The 16286-nt window shown below is 42.1% G+C and overlaps 1 protein-coding gene across 4 annotated transcripts in view; it reads left to right on the top strand.

Annotated features, from left to right (window-relative positions):
- Nucleotides 1-16286, top strand: part of ATP13A5 (ATPase 13A5) — a 129129-nt gene that overhangs the window by 17248 nt on the left and 95595 nt on the right. For 3 of the 4 annotated variants that reach the window (XM_066241086.1, XM_066241090.1, XM_066241088.1), the window contains exons 2-7: nt 410-583; nt 1286-1432; nt 2775-2845; nt 2950-3030; nt 11789-11858; nt 15715-15849. In XM_066241086.1, the coding sequence (XP_066097183.1) occupies nt 410-583; nt 1286-1432; nt 2775-2845; nt 2950-3030; nt 11789-11858; nt 15715-15849 (678 nt within the window). The remainder of the gene's footprint in view (nt 1-409; nt 584-1285; nt 1433-2774; nt 2846-2949; nt 3031-11788; nt 11859-15714; nt 15850-16286) is intronic. The other variant, XM_066241089.1, reaches the window with a different exon arrangement.

Below are 16286 nucleotides of genomic sequence, written 5' to 3' on the forward strand. Positions count from 1 at the left end.
AGAGAGAAGAAGGGAGGGAGGGAGAGAGAGACAGAAACATCCATCTGTTCCTATATGTGCCCTGACCGGGGATCAAACCCTCAACTTTGTATATTGGGACTACCCTAGCCAACTGAACTATCCAGCCAGGGCATGAGGTAACCTTTAAGAATATTTATAATTAAAGAGTTCTGACCATTCCTAGTTTCTCCTGTCTAATGTCTTAGTTCTACATGCCAGGGTAGTAAAATGAGTCCTTTTTTAAAATGCTATCAGCTGACAGCTGTAAGCAATCAACCTGATTCAACCAGCCAAAGTCAGATTTCTCTCCCAATCAACAACCCTGCATCTGAAATCTGTGTTTCTTGGAATAAAATGATATGTGTATGTGAAAAAAGAAAAATAGAGTGATCTTTTCTTTTCTGTCCAGGAGGTGTTTGGCTACCAGACCCAGAATCTACGCAGGGCCTTCTGCCTCGTGGTGTCTGTGCTGACCTGTGGGGTCCTTCTGCTGGTGTTCTACTGGAGGCCCCAGTGGAGCGTGTGGACCAGCTGCATCCCATGCCTGTTGGAAGAGGCAGATACCATTTTGCTAAGGACAACGGTGTGTGCCCTTTCACGATGTACTCGTGGAACAACCAATGACTGACAGGCTAGCATTCCAGAAGGGAGTGATTCCCTTATTTTAAATAATCTTCCTGTCCCCAAATAGGAGATGGCAAAAGTATCTTGCAATTTATTTTCTATCTCTTATTTTAACCTCGGAATCAAAGACATTTCATGCATTATCAGTCTGGGGAAATTTCTACCATGTCTGGCTAATTGGCAAAGCTCTTAGCCACTACATGAACAGCAGCTGTCAGTGTGATAACCCTTAGAAACATAACAAGGGGATGATAATTCAATTTTTCAAAAATATGTATTTTGAGTGAAATTAGACACTTTAAACATCTAGATGCAATTTTAAAATAGCTAGAAACTATTTTTCTGAATATAGGGTTTTCCTGAAAAGTGTATTTTTCTTTTTATTCTCCATCACAGTGGTTCTCAAATTTTATGCAGATCGGAATCGCCTATGGGAGTCTTTAAAATATAGCCTGCTGGCCTTAACCCCAGAATTTCTGATATTGTAAGTTTGGGTGGGGCTGAGAATTTGCATTTCTAGCAAGTTCCAAGATAATGCAGATGCTCTTGTCTGCAGTGCAAACTTTGGGAACCACTGGTCTAGCACATGGCAGATGTTTGGTTGATTGACTGCCTATTGAATGACACTTGAGAATTTCATGGGCCAGACTGTCTTTTCCAGGATGAATTTCAAAGATATATCAGGAAGAAGGTGATGTGCCTCCACTTATCTGCACTAAAGTTTCCTATAAGCAAGAACCCGGAACAACCTCTTGTAGCTGACAGCCACTCTGTCATAAACCAAGCTGTATTGAAACCAGAATTAAAAGTAAGTGATTTTAAGAGTGCATTGTTGGCCCTGGCCAGTTGACTCAATGGTAGAATGTCGGCCCCGTGTGTGGATGTCCCAGGTTTGATTACTTGACAAGGCACACAGGAGAGGAAACCACTTGCTTCTCTACCCCTCCCCCTCTTCCTCCTTCTCTCTCTCTCTTCCCCCTTGATTGGTTCAAGCACATTGGCCCCAGGCTCTGAGGATGGCTCCATGGAGCCTCTGCCTAAGTGCTGAAAATAGCTCAGTTACGCCTGACCAGGTAGTGGCGCAGTGGATAGAGCATCGGACTGGGATGCAGAGGACCCAGGTTCAAGACCCCGAGGTCACCAGCTTGAGCGTGGGCTCATCTGGTTTGAGCACAGCTCACCAGCTTGGACCCAAGGTCGCTTGCTTGAGCAAGGAGTCACTTGGCCTGCTAAAGGCCCGCGGTCAAGGCACATATGAGAAAGCAATCAATGAACAACTAAGGTGTCGCAAGGAAAAACTGATGATTGATGCTTCTAATCTCTCTCTGTTCCTATCTGTCTGTCCCTATCTATCCCTCTCTCTGACTCTCACTCTGTCCCTGTAAGTAAGTAAGTAAATAAGTAAATAAATAAGTAAATAAATAAATATAGCTCAGTTGCAAGCATGGCCCCAGATGGGCAGAACATTGGCCCCAGACAGGTGTTGCCATGTGGATCCCGGTTGGGGAGCATGTGGGAGTCTGTCTCTCTATCTCCCCTCCTCTCATTTGGAAAAGAAGAAGAAGAAAAAGGAATGCATTGTTATGATCTGTTTTCTGTTAAAAAAGAGATGTACTAGCTTGCGGAGGACCCGGGTTCGATTCCCGGCCAGGGCACACAGGAGAAGCGCCCATTTGCTTCTCCACCCCTCCGCCGCGCTTTCCTCTCTGTCTCTCTCTTCCCCTCCCGCAGCCAAGGCTCCATTGGAGCAAGGATGGCCCGGGCGCTGGGGATGGCTCCTTGGCCTCTGCCCCAGGCGCTAGAGTGGCTCTGGTCGCAACATGGCGACGCCCAGGATGGGCAGAGCATCGCCCCCTGGTGGGCAGAGCGTCGCCCCTGGTGGGCATGCCGGGTGGATCCTGGTCGGGCGCATGCGGGAGTCTGTCTGACTGTCTCTCCCTGTTTCCAGCTTCAGAAAAATGAAAAAAAAAAAAAAGAGATGTAAGCATTTATTAGATGGGAATTTGAATATCACACTGCTGGATTGGAAATTGCAGCTATGTATTAAGGAAAGCTAGAGCTGTGTGGGGACCTGCATTAAACCACCCTCCCCTTCCCTGATGAGCATTACTTCGTAAATGACATATATACTATCACATTTGTCATTGCAGCTACGATGTATTCAAGTGCAGAAAATCAGATATGTTTGGGACAACGTGGAGAAGAGTTTTCAGAAAGTTGGGTAAGTCCAACTTTTTCTCAATTCCATACCAGGATGTAAGGGAAGAAGAGTGATTTGTTGCATGCCACGAGCTGAAATGCTGTTCCTGTCTAACCACATTCTAGATTGCTGGCAGACAGCTATTCCTGCTATGACATCCATCATATGTTCGGACTGGGTCTGACCAATGAAGAGCAGGAGGTCAGGTAGGGTTTGCAGTACTCCCTGAGTGAACTCTGCCAGCAGAAATTAAAATCAAATGGCTTGTAATCAGTGAATGGTTGTCATAATACTTCATCAACTTCATAGTAATCTCAGTTCGTTTACTGGCATCAGAAAAGATATTCTAAATCGTTCGCATCATAAGTAAACTTATTAAAGAAAGAAGATGAAAAGAACAACGCAATCAAATCTTTCAGGATTGTGCGACAGTTTTCTCTGTTGTCTTCTTAATTTTTTTTCTAAAAAAAGATCTTGAGTCATTTCATTAACATCAGCTTCTTAATCTTCGAAATCCTCAAGAGAGAAAAAGACAATATTATGATTGCACTTTACTTTAAATAACAAGCCTTGGAGATAAGAATTTGGTTTAGTTAGTTGTATCATTCACCACTGTATTTGCAGCACCTGGGACAATGCCTGATTCATAATAGGAGCTCAGAGATATTTGTGGAATGAATGAATAAATGAATGCATTCATGGATCTAGTAATTAAATGCCTATAATATGCCAGGCACTTTACAAAACACTGGGGATTTTAGGATAAATATGATCTAGTCATTATCCCAGAGATATTTACTGACTAGTGGGAAAGAGAAAAAGAATAGAACTGTTGTAAAAATGATATCTCTAAGGTTACATAGGTTAAGAAATAATAGTAGTGGTATAGGAAATGCTTATGCTACTCATTAACTCATAGTGATCTAGAGTCTTCCCTTCCCTCAACTATAATTTGAAGAGGTGAATCTTTGTGAATCTGAAAGGAGACCATTGCAAGCCTTCCTCAGAATTTTAATAATCAGCTTTGTTTCTTGCCCAATTTTAGGAACATGACCTGCTTGACCTTCTTTATGGCCAGGCAGAAACACTAACTCTCAAAATAAGAAGCAAGCCGATACTTAAATTACAGGTTCTTGGACTCTCCCCCTACTTTTCTGATTTAGCTAGAGGTAATGGGGAGAGCAGACACTCTGCATGTTTAGCAGGCACCCCAATAATTCTTATGCACACCAAGTCTGAGAATTACTGATCTGTTTTTTTTGTTGTGTTTTTTTTTTTCATTTTTCTGAAGCTGGAAACAGGGAGAGACAGTCAGACAGACTCCCGCATGCGCCCGACTGGGATCCACCCGGCACGCCCAACAGGGGCGATGCTCTGCCCACCAGGGGGCGATGCTCTGCCCATCCTGGGCGTCGCCATGTTGTGACCAGAGCCACTCTAGCGCCTGAGGCAGAGGCCACAGAGCCATCCCCAGCGCCCGGGCCATCATTGCTCCAATGGAGCCTTGGCTGCGGGAGGGGAAGAGAGAGACAGAGAGGAAAGCGCGGCGGAGGGGCGGAGAAGCAAATGGGCACTTCTCCTGTGTGCCCTGGCCGGGAATCGAACCCTGATCCTCCGCACGCTAGGCCGACACTCTACCGCTGAGCCAACCGGCCAGGGCTGATCTGTTGTTTTTAAAGTGTTCACTTTGCCTCAACACTATAAAAAAAATGAAGCAAGCATCTAGACTATGATAATGTCTAGATGCCTTAGAAATGGTGTCGTTAGATAAGATTTCAGATGCAATGCTTACTATATTAAAATACAAAAAGTTTTCAAAGTCATCAAAAACATATTGGTTTAATATAGTGTTGGGATTCAACTGGTTCTCACTGGTTTGGCAGAACCGATACTTAATTTTTTTGTTAAATTCAGTGAACCGGTTGTTAAAATGGCACTTGTAATCAGGGTTCTCTCTAAGGTGGGCACCTGGGCAGCTGCCCAATGTGGAAATCACAAATTTACATTTCCTACTCTTTTTTAACATTGATCTGCGCAACAGTGTATTGTATACTTCTTTTATTATTTTTATTTAAGCATTAAATGCATGAAATAATAAACTACCTTTCGGTATATCACTTTTTTATACTTAAAATAATCATTAGGGCAGAGAACTGGTTGTTAAATTATTTGAATCCCACCGCTAGTTTAATAGCATTAAGCACAAGACTTTAACAGATTGATCTAAGGCATTTAGGAAATCCAGTTGGTAAATGTAGATAACTGTCTAGAAAATCATTTCTGCAGGAAAAATTTCCCATTAGGGCAGTGACCTCATGTTTGTCTCTATTTTTCAAGTGCCAGGCTTAAATAAACATAATACGTGATTAAATTTAAATTTGTCTACACAATCAAGAACTTGACAATCTAATAAGCAAGATAGAGAGTATAGTTTTCCAAACATGAAGAATAGAATGAATAATCTTATAAACATATAGGCATATTTTATTTAATGGGCTTATCTATTTGGATGGTAAAGAGAGTAAATAGAATGTGGAGCTTCACCCCCAAACTTCCCCTAGATTTTTTAACGTAAGACTAACCTTTAAAAAATAATAAATCTGACTGATTGGGTGATATTAATTTCCCTGAGCTCACTTGCATGAAAAGTAAGGGCATAATATGAGAAATAAAGGGAAATCCACTAAGATCTTGGATGATGAAAAACCATAAAGTCTAAATACAACCTTTTCTTTAGGCTTCCTAGTAGCCAGGGGGAAAAAAGGGGAAATACATAGATTTACATAGTTTTCAGTTTTCACTTTCAAGTAGCAAAAAGCAAATCAGGTTATCAAGAGAGACAGTTTACCCAAGAAAGAAATTGCAAGAGGGCATTAGAAAGAAAGCAAGACTCTTCTAGGAGGTTTCCTGCCCCTAGCTTCACTCATTCATAAACTTTAGACCAATTACTCTGTTAGTAACCCAGCTGTCTGGAAGAAAACCAGCTTTGATGGGTAGAGTTCGCCAATTTCTATAATGTTTCTCCAATGATGTTTGATTTCAAGCCACCCGTGTAACATCACTAAACATGGAACTGAAAAGAGAATCTCATCAGAGGCTCAGTGATGCTGCAGGGCTAACCTTACTTCTCAACATTTGTCACACCACTGAGCAAAAAAGCATGCCTGTTAGTTCCAGAGGAAAGAAAGGCCATTGATGCTCAGCACCAAGCTGGTGGAAGCCTTTCAGGAGAAGAGAGAATATTGAAACACAGAGAAAGAAGAATCAGAAAGGAGGCAGGAAAGAGAATGAGATTAGGGCTGCTTTGAGACCTTACTTTCTTACTCCTGGGGTCCTGTGGGGAACAAAAGCCAGGAAAGGAGCCATGCTCACATACCAAGATCTTTACCAGTTTTGACAGCTCCATCCATAGAAAACACCCAACTGCAGATGCTCGTCCATCAGGTCAGTGCTTGGAATGGAGGAAGAAAGGGTCGGTCGATTGGAGGAGAGGAGAGGGGCAATGTTTAGTATTCAGTTAGAAGTTAATAAATTATTTAAAATATGTCTTTTCATAAAGCATCTAATACAAATTAAATGAACCACTAAGATCAACATTTTTTTTAAAATAAATTGTATTTGTCATATCCCTGGTTCTATGGGTCTGGGCCCATTCAAAGTATAAAATCACTTAACTTCAATGTCTTGTTTAGAGCAAAGACTTTTGCTGACACCTGTAAGTCTAAGTCCTAGGTCTTCCCTGGGGACACCCAGCATGAGTTTTCTCCATCTTCACCTCCACCCCTATTCTCCTGGTCTTGTGCTCTCCAGATCTTCATGCCTGGAAATTTTTAAAAAATCTTCTTCCTAAGAATTCCAGAGATCACAGAAGTGTGTCATGCCAGAATTCCGTGGCAATAGCATTAATTGTTTGGAACACTACAACTTTTCCCTCCACTATGTTGGCTGTTTATCAAAATGGATGCAGAGCAGTCAGGAGTAATTTGAAAAAGTTCAGCAATGACTCTGACACAGTCCTTCTGCCTTGAGGGCCACTCTAGTCTTCACCATCTGGAACCTAAAGTATCTAGCACACAATATATTCTCAACAATTATTTGGTTAATAAATTGATGAATGAATGAATGATCAAATTAAAAAAGACATAGACCATCTCCAAAAGAAAGTATTCCTACTCTTTTATATTTGGTTTTTCAGAAAGAAATACATTCCAGTAGATTTACTAATATCTCTTCTTTGCAGGAAACTTCAGTAACCCTTTAAATCTAGCTCACAGCTAGTGCAGAAGTTCTTTCCACAACTTCCCCATTAAAAGTCCTTCAATCGCCCTGGCCGGTTGGCTCAGCAGTAGAGCGTCGGCCTGGCGTGCGGGGACCGGGGTTCGATTCCCGGCCAGGGCGCATAGGAGAGGCGCCCATTTGCTTCTCCACCCCCACCCCCCTCCTTCCTCTCTGTCTCTCTCTTCCCCTCCCGCAGCCAAGGCTCCATTGGAGCAAAGATGGCCCGGGCGCTGGGGATGGCTCCTCGGCCTCTGCCCCAGGCGCTAGACTGGCTCTGGTCACGGCAGAGCGACGCCCCGGAGGGGCAGAGCATCGCCCCCTGGTGGGCAGAGCGTCGCCCCTGGTGGGCGTGCCGGGTGGATCCCGGTCGGGCGCATGCGGGAGTCTGTCTGACTGTCTCTCCCCATTTCCAGCTTCAGAAAAATACAAAAAAAAAAAAAAAAAAAGAAAAAAGAAAAAAAAAAGTCCTTCAATCTGTTTTGGAGAGGGACCTTCTGCCTCCAAAGCAACTGTTCCCATAATGAACAGTTCTGAATAGTAGGCAAGTCTACTTAGTGTTATTCAGCCTGTTCAGTACTATAGGGCCACCTGGATTGATTCTCTGGCCTCTTTTCCCTGCTAGCTCATCAGCGTGTTAAAGTCAGGACATTTAATCTGCTTTGTTCTTTGGAACCTCCATGGGGAAAACAGCTTCAAGCCTCACGTTCCTTCTAGCTGCTCAGCCATTGGTCAATGTTCCTGAAAGTTCTGCTTGGCTTGTGCTGAGGCTGAGATGAGACTACAATCCCTAAAGACACAATATTTTTGGCAACAGATACTGAAGAAGATGAAGCAACAAGGGGTATGCCCAGCTGTGGTTCAAACATGGCCCAGATAAACCCTAAAAAGGATAATCTACAGGCGAGTGTTAATCCTCTGGCTCTCAGTCCTCTGGGGCTGAGCTTCCCTCCCTTACTAGCAACATCAGAAACCATCTCACCACCCAAGGAAAGCGAAGTGCATCAGGCCCTCGGCTTGTTCATTTGTTTTTTTGTTTGATTTTTGTGTGTGTGTGTGTATTTTTCTGAAGCTGGAAACGGGGAGAGACTCCCGCATGCGCCCGACTGGGATCCATCTGGCACGCCTACTAGGGGCGATGCTCTGCCCACCAGGAGGCGATGCTCTGCCCCTCCGGGGCGTCGCTCTGCTGTGACCAGAGCCACTCCAGTGCCTGGGGCAGAGGCCAAGGAGCCATCCCCAGCGCCCGGGCCATCTTTGCTCCAATGGAGCCTTGGCTGCGGGAGGGGAAGAGAGAGACAGAGAGGAAGGAGGGGGGGGGTGAAGAAGCAAATGGGCGCTTCTCCTGTGTGCCCTGGCCGGGAATCGAACCCGGGTTCCCGCACGCCAAGCCGACGCTCTACCGCTGAGCCAACCGGCCAGGGCAGCTTGTTCATTTCTAAACCAACTTTCCACAGCCCGTGTGCTGTCGTAGTTCTGTACACTGGGTTTTCAGCCCTGTTAGGGGAGAATGCATTTTAGACATGCATCACAAAGGTCCTCACTGATTAAGTCCAATTTTTAGGGAGCATTCTCTCTGTCAAACACTGTACCCTTATATGCTAGAAAAACAGAGTTGAGAAAGCTCCATCCCTGCCATAAGAGAGTGTCTAGGAAATGTGAGGGGAAAGACATGTAACTAGATGGAGCAATTCACGAAGGTACATGCTGTTATGAAGAAAGTGATGTTCGCAATAGAGGAAAAAATACAGTTCACTGTGCCTAAAGGACCAGGGAAGACTTCAAAGGTAGATGGTATTTATAGAGAACTGGTCATGTCCTAAGCACTTGTGCTAAATGCTGGACATATTTATCTCACATGTTATTATTGATAGTAATTTTATTAGACATGTATTATCAAACCCATTTCATCTATAAGTAACCAAGGCTCACCATTCACCAATTCATTCATTCAACAAATAATTCTTGAATGCAGTACATGTATTCAGCCCTGTTTTTTGTCTTCAGGATCTGTCAGTGTCCTTTAGAAGCTTATATTAGAGTGGAGGATGCAGTCTAGTTTTTGCATGTTTATGAACATGCAAAAAAGTAGAATGTAATTTTAGATGATTAAATGCATTTAGAGATAAGTGAGAGAGGTTAAGGAGATATAGAGAATCTGACCTGGGGTTTTGGGGTAGCTATTTTAAACAGAATTATTAAGGAAGGTGCCAATAAGGAGGTGTTATCTGAACAGAAACCTGAATGAATCAGGGAGTGAGTCATGCAACGATGTGGGGAAACTGGTTCCATGTGGAGAAAGCAGCCAGTACTAAGGCTTAGCTGCATCCAGACCCAAGTCTGTTAGATCTCAAGTCTTTCAAACACGAGGCTTTATCGTCAGATTTGGCTCTTAGGGGCTGCATGGCCAGTAGCCGCAGCCATCGCCACCAGGCAGGTGCAGGTTCCCGTTAGATTCGGAAGGACGGTCAAGATACTATGGAGTCAAAAACTGCTGGGCCATTTTTTTATTCTAGCCTCTCACCCAGCAGGTGAGTAAAAACACACAGGGCTCCAAAACCCACTCGTTCAGAGCTCACAAAGCTACTGACCCATCTGGGTTTTTCTAGAATCAAAGGTCCCCACCAGCTCAGTCATCTCTGGTTCCCCATCTGCACACCCTCTCCCTTCTCCTCACTGCACAAACTGGCTTCTACTTCAGCACCCTGCCATCTTGGCTTCTTTCTCTTCCTCTCCTTCCTCACATAGTTTTCTTGCTGTGAAAACCCCTCCTCCTGCACATTAGCATAACAATGGCCCTTCTCAAGCAAGAAGATAATTAGCAGTTTCACCTGGCAGCTCCATTCACATGGGCAGTGGCCAGTTTTAACAATAAAAGTGAGCAAATTCAAATAACACAAATTTTACAAACTTATTTGCCAAGAAAAGGCTGAGAGGGCATTTACAAAGTGAACAATGTGAGAAGGGCATCTAAGCAGAGAGAGAGAGTGACAGAAGACCCGGTTCGGGATCCTGAAAAGTTCTGACCCTTGGCAAACAACAGGTCGTTTCCATTGATCCTGGAAAATCCTGAGCACCAAGGTGACTTGCGTTATGGTTTCTTTCCAGTGTGAGGTTTAGGGACTTGTGAAGTCGAACAGAAGCACCTGCAGTTTGACCTCTCCGCTTTCCAATATCCCTGAACCTCAGAGGTTCTGTGGCACAGAGTCAGAAGACTGGATTGAGTTCTCTCTGACCACTGTAAATAATAATTGTACTTGGAGCAACAAGGCTCAAAAGTTAGACAAACTTGGGCTTACTCCCTCTTTTATCTTAGACCAGAGATCCATCTTGCAGATCTGGACCTCTGGTAGTTCCTGAGGCAGAGTGAGAAGTCAAGTCGCAGGGCCCACGCTGTGAAGTGTGGCTCTGCTTCTGTCTCGCTCCGAGGTTCCGGAAAAATTACTTAGCTCTTCTGACCTTCAGTTGTCTTTAACTAAAGACAGTAATATGAAATCTCACGGAATCATGCTTTGATTAAAAGAGAGAATGTATAAAGGGCTCACTGCAGTTTCTGACTCACTGCCATCTCTACTTGAAAGTCATATTGCCGGCCTGACCTGTGGTGGCGCAGTGGATAAAGCGTTGACCTGGAAATGCTGAGATCACCGGTTCGAAACCCTGGGCTTGCCTGGTCAAGGCACATATGGGAGTGCTCCTCCCCCCTTCTCTCTCTCTGTCTCTCTCTCCTCTCTCTCCCTCTCTGTATCTCTCTCCTCTCTAAAAATGAATAAATAAATAAATAAATAAATAAATAAAAAAGAAAGTCATATTGCCATGGTTAATGTTAGATTTATGCACCTTTGACAAAACATGCACACTGAATGGTTTTTCCTTGGGCAAAATGGGGATATTAGCCCTTTCCTTTGGACTTTAGTGAGGATCAAATGAGAGAATCTTTTGTAAGAGCTTTGTAAATTATAAAATGCTATAACAGTCATGAGGGCTTCTTTTTATAACATACATGTGTGGATTTACAAGGTGTCAATCATAAAGACCATATATGATCTTCCAGTTGTTGGCTCATTCATTCACATATTTCTTGAGTTCATATACTAAGGGCTTGTCTGAGGTGCTGGAGATACTAAGGTAAGATAGACACAATCTTCAACATCAAGAACAACCAAGAATATCTGAACATTCCAGGGACATCTTCATCTCTGTGTTTGTTATAGGTGCTCTTAGAGTATAATCAAATTATTTATAAAATAATTCAAAATACCTGTCTATCTTCATTTTGGCTCTTGAATTGTACTGTACTTAAGAAATTATTTTAACCGGGTAAATAGCTTTGTTCATCCTACTCTGACTTTCATTTTAGAAATATACTAGTATTTTATCATTTACACATTAATTTTTTTAACTTTTTATTTACTGATTTTAGTGAGAGAGGAAGGGAGGGAGAGAGCAACAGGAACATCGATCTGTTCCTGTATGTGCTCTGACTGGGGATCGAACCAGCAACCTCTATATTTCAGGACTACACTCAAAACAATCAAGATATCCAGCCAGGGAAATTTACACATTAATTTTTAATTGAAAGCATAAAATCCCCAAAAGGTAGAGAAGTGACTTCTGCTTAGTTTGGCTTGTATTCACTTATCTGTGAGTCTGTAGATGTCACACTAACAGGTGGTCAATCTCCAACAGAAGACTCGTGTGTGGGCCCAATGCTATTGAGGTTGAAATCCAACCTGTATGGAAGCTGCTTATTAAACAGGTAACTGTTTTTTGTGGGGGGGTTGGGGGGGCAAACTTCCATCTTTTAATTTTTTTTTTTTTTTTAGATATAGATATGGATTTATTTTAAGGAGTTGGTTCACAACTGTGGATCTTGCAAACCTGAAATCTGTAGGGCAGATGGCAGTCCAGAAGCCGGGGCAAGAGCTGATGTTGCAGCCTTGCTTCTGAAGCCTGTGGGCAGCTGGTGGGCTGGAAGCTCGGGCGGGAGTTCTGTGTTCCGGTCTGAAGGCGGAACTCCTCCTCTGGGAAGTCTTAGTTTTTGCTCTTAAGGCCTTCCACTAATTTGATGTGGTCCACCTACAGTATCAAGGGCAATTTCTTTTACTTAAAGTCTACTGATTGTAAGTGATTGTAATGGTTAATCACATCTACAATATACCTTCCCAGCAATAGCTCATCTGGTATCTGACCAAACAGAGCATCATAGCCTAGCCAAGTTTACACATAAGATGAACCATCACAATAGCTTTATTTATTTTTTAAAGCAGCTTACTTTGGCTGCTTTTCCAAATGTTTGACTCTGTCTCTTCTTACCCCATCCTTTGATTCTTACATCCTACTATTTCGGGGACTCTTCAGCCATATATGAGTCCCTGGATGTGAACAAAATCTGTGCTTCATGCAAATTCCTTTTTTTTCAGTTCCCTCATTGCCTTTAGTCTATACTTTTCTTATTTATGGAGGTTTGCTTTAAATATATATATATATATATATATATATATATATATATATATATAATTTGTCTGTTCCAGAATTTCTAAGTGGTCCTTTTCAATAATCACTTGGTTTAAATTCAAATCCACTTAAAAGAATCTCTTCCCAGTGTGAGGAAAAGTCTTGTTTTATAATCTCCTAATGGTTTCCTTAAATTTTTTGATCGTGATAGGGCAATGTTATGATTTCTATGATGTTTTTGAGGATTTTGGCTGAATTATTTCGGTCCTTTTAATATTGCTCTGCTGTTTCAATTTCCTGAGAATGACTTCTTTCTTTGTTAGCAGGTTTTTGTATTTTGTCTTTTGTTTTTTAAGTATTTTCTTTGTGTGCTTTGAAGTTATTTTATTTTACCTTTTTGGTAAACTCACCTCAAGTGGGATTTTTCCCCTTCATTTCGTCTTTCTGTGCCCACTCTCTGTTTTGATGGCTCTGCATGGCCTCTTATACTGGTCCCCTCAGGTCCCCAGTTCAGAACTAGGCCCTGTAGTGGAGGTATGGGCTCTGTTCCCTGGGGGTCTGGAGGATGCAGGTCTTGAGCCGGGCGGGTGCTTGGACAAGTTCACAGCTGCACCACAAGCTCTGCTTCCCCTGACTTCCTTCTCCACTGGTGAAGCACTGCTCATTGTGACTTTTCTTGACCTCTGTTCTGGGTGGGGGAGCCTCACTGCCACCCCTTTTTTTCTCTGCAAGCTTGGGCTCTGTCTCCTGCTATTCAAGGGACATTTTCTGTCCTCCACTCACTGGAACTGAGCCTCTAGCCATCTTTCTCTGTCCTTGTCTGGAACCCAGTGGGCTGACCAGGTAGTCCCCATTTTATTGCATGTTTTTAGTCTATTTCTAATCCACAAAGATGGTCATTTTACTTTTGAGCATGGTCATATCTTTTATAAAATAAATTATTATTATTATTATTATTATTATTATTATTATTTTAGCGAGCAAGAGAGAGAGGGACAGACAGATAGGAAGGGAGAGAGATGAGAAGCATCAGTTCTCCATTGTGACACCTTAGTTGTTCAGTGATTGCTTTCTCATATATGGGGGGCTCCAGCAGAGCAAGTGACCCCTTGCTTAAGCCAGTCACCTTGGGCTTCAAACCAGTGACTGTTAGGCTCAGGTCAGCGGCCATGGAGTTATATCTGTGATCCCATGCTCAAACCAGTGACATAGTGCTCCATCTGGTGAGCCCACAGTGAAGCTGGCGACTTTGGGGTTTCGAACCTGGGTCCTCAGTGTCCCAGGCCGACATTATATCCACTGCACCACCGCCTGTAAATTTTCTATTACACATTTCTTTCCTTAGGTCTACAGAAAAATTGAGTGAAAGGTGAAGAGATTTCCCTATAGCCCTGTCCCCACATATACACAGTCTGTGCCACTCTGGAAAAGAAAACTGCTTTTTAAACTTCTAATTCAAGTACATTTTCAGATTGCCAAAGACTCTCCCATGTGTCACTTGGTCTATTTTGAAAGCAGTGCTAGTACTTTTCTGGCACTTATTTACTAGGACTTTAGTAGAAAAAAAGCAAGTAAAACTTTTTTTTCACATTTAGTTTCAAAAGAATACTGAATAAGGAAACTACGTTAATTATGATGGTGTTTTTTCTTCTGCAAGGAGTATTTAGCCAATTTTCTACTGAGTTTGTATAAACTGAAAATCACATTATCATTAATGCATAATCTACAATTAGAGCATTTTATGCCAAGCAAACAGAAAAGCTATGGTTTGTAAGAAAAGCATGGTGCGATGGAAATAATAAGAACCATTAAGGAACAACAGCCTTTTAATGTATAAAACATATATAAGGGTTTAAGGAACTCTTAAGATACTGACTATTCACTTATTAACTGGACAGCAGTTCAATTTTAGGACTCAGATAAAAGTTTATTTACTATATTAGAGAATTATAGAAAATAAAGGTAAGAAAGAACTGCACTGGTTTTAGGTACTTCATCTAATTGGTAATCATCACAAAGAGCACCTCACCAAGGAAAGACTCCTTGCTTTGCTCATTTGGGGTCTTCTCACTGCCTGTGTATGTCACATGACCATCTCTAGCTCCACTCCACTAGGTGGTCCTCTCTGCTGCCAGCATTAATAGGGAAGTCAGCAGGACCAACATGGGGGAAATGAGGGAATTAAAAAAGTTGAAGGTGCCTGACCAGGTGGTGGCGCAGTGGATAGAGCGTCGGACTGGGATGCGGAAGGACTCAGGTTCAAGACCCCGAGGTCGCCAGCTTGAGCGCAGGCTCATCTGGCTTGAGCAAAGAGCTCACCAGCTTGGACCCAAGGTCGCTGGCTCCAGCAGGGGGTTACTCGGTCTGCTGAAGGCCCAAGGTCAAGGCACATGTGAGAAAGCAATCAATGAACAACTAAGAAGTCGCAATGCGCAACAAGAAACTAATGATTGATGCTTCTCATCTCTCTCCGTTCCTGTCTGTCCCTGTCTATCTCTGCCTCTGTAAAAAAAAAAAAAATAAATAAAAATAAAAAATAAAAAATAAAATAAAATAAAAAAGTTGAAGGTATTACCTAAATATACCTGCATGGATGACCAACTCTGGGGCTGGCAATACATTCTGCCCTTGCTATGGCTGCAGACTTGGTTAAGACCTTTGTCTTCATTATTACTTCTGTTAAAGCGCTGACTTGACAACTCTCAGAGAATGTTGCTAAGACCTGTGATGTAGGCGTATGTTATTTTAAAATAATTTGGATAAAAAAATAGAATTTTTAATTTTTCTTGCACAACTTGATTAAATCTATAGCATGTGATTATGTGAACAAAAACAAACAAACAAATGAAAAACCCAACAATGAAAATGTTCAAAATTGAAGTTTATTTGAAAAAGAGACTAAGTCGTGTTTTTCCACCACTGTTGAGAAAAGTGAATCTGTTTAAAAATGTAAAATGATTAGATTTTGTTATTGGTAACATATTTTTAAAAAGACAGAATAATAAGAGTATTGATCTGTGGCCATGTCTTTGAGTGCTTAAAATATTGACAATTTTGTTTCCACCATATTACATTCTATGTGCCTGACATTGTCTCTACTAATCTTGACTATTATTAAGGTACATGCAAGTGACCTAAATCTATTTTTGTACCTGCAGGTTTTAAATCCATTTTATGTGTTCCAAGCCTTTACCTTAACTTTGTGGCTGTCTCAAGGTTACATACCATACTCTGTGGCCATCATCATCTTGACTGTTCTCTCCATTGTCTTAAGTGTGTACGACTTGCGGCAGGTAAGAGCTGAAATCATAGTCTGATTCTATTCACTTTCTGGCTATATATGGAACAAAATCTACAAAATTTCCACTGACAACAAGGACTTGCTTTGTTAAACATATGTCATAACAAAGGAAAAAGCAAGGCCTGACTAAATGTGAGATCTCAGAAAGAGGGCTTCAGGAATAGTAGGTAGACTTAAATATCTTTGCAAACTCTGATTATCGACTGAAGGCTGTACTGAATACTACAATTAGAAGGACTCTCAGGTTGTGTCTGAATACTGTGGGAAAGAATGCTGTGATGAATTAATAATCCCAGCCATAGTTTTAGGAAAATGATTGGCAGCATCTGAACCATGCATTTTAGTCAAGATTGTCTTGAGTTTGTTGTGACAGAAATTCAACTTGAGGTAAATGTTAGTCATTTTAGGGTTGTTTTTATCTGGGCATGG

Source organism: Saccopteryx bilineata, chromosome 8 (assembly GCF_036850765.1).
Source record: "Saccopteryx bilineata isolate mSacBil1 chromosome 8, mSacBil1_pri_phased_curated, whole genome shotgun sequence".
Classification (NCBI taxonomy): domain Eukaryota; kingdom Metazoa; phylum Chordata; class Mammalia; order Chiroptera; family Emballonuridae; genus Saccopteryx; species Saccopteryx bilineata.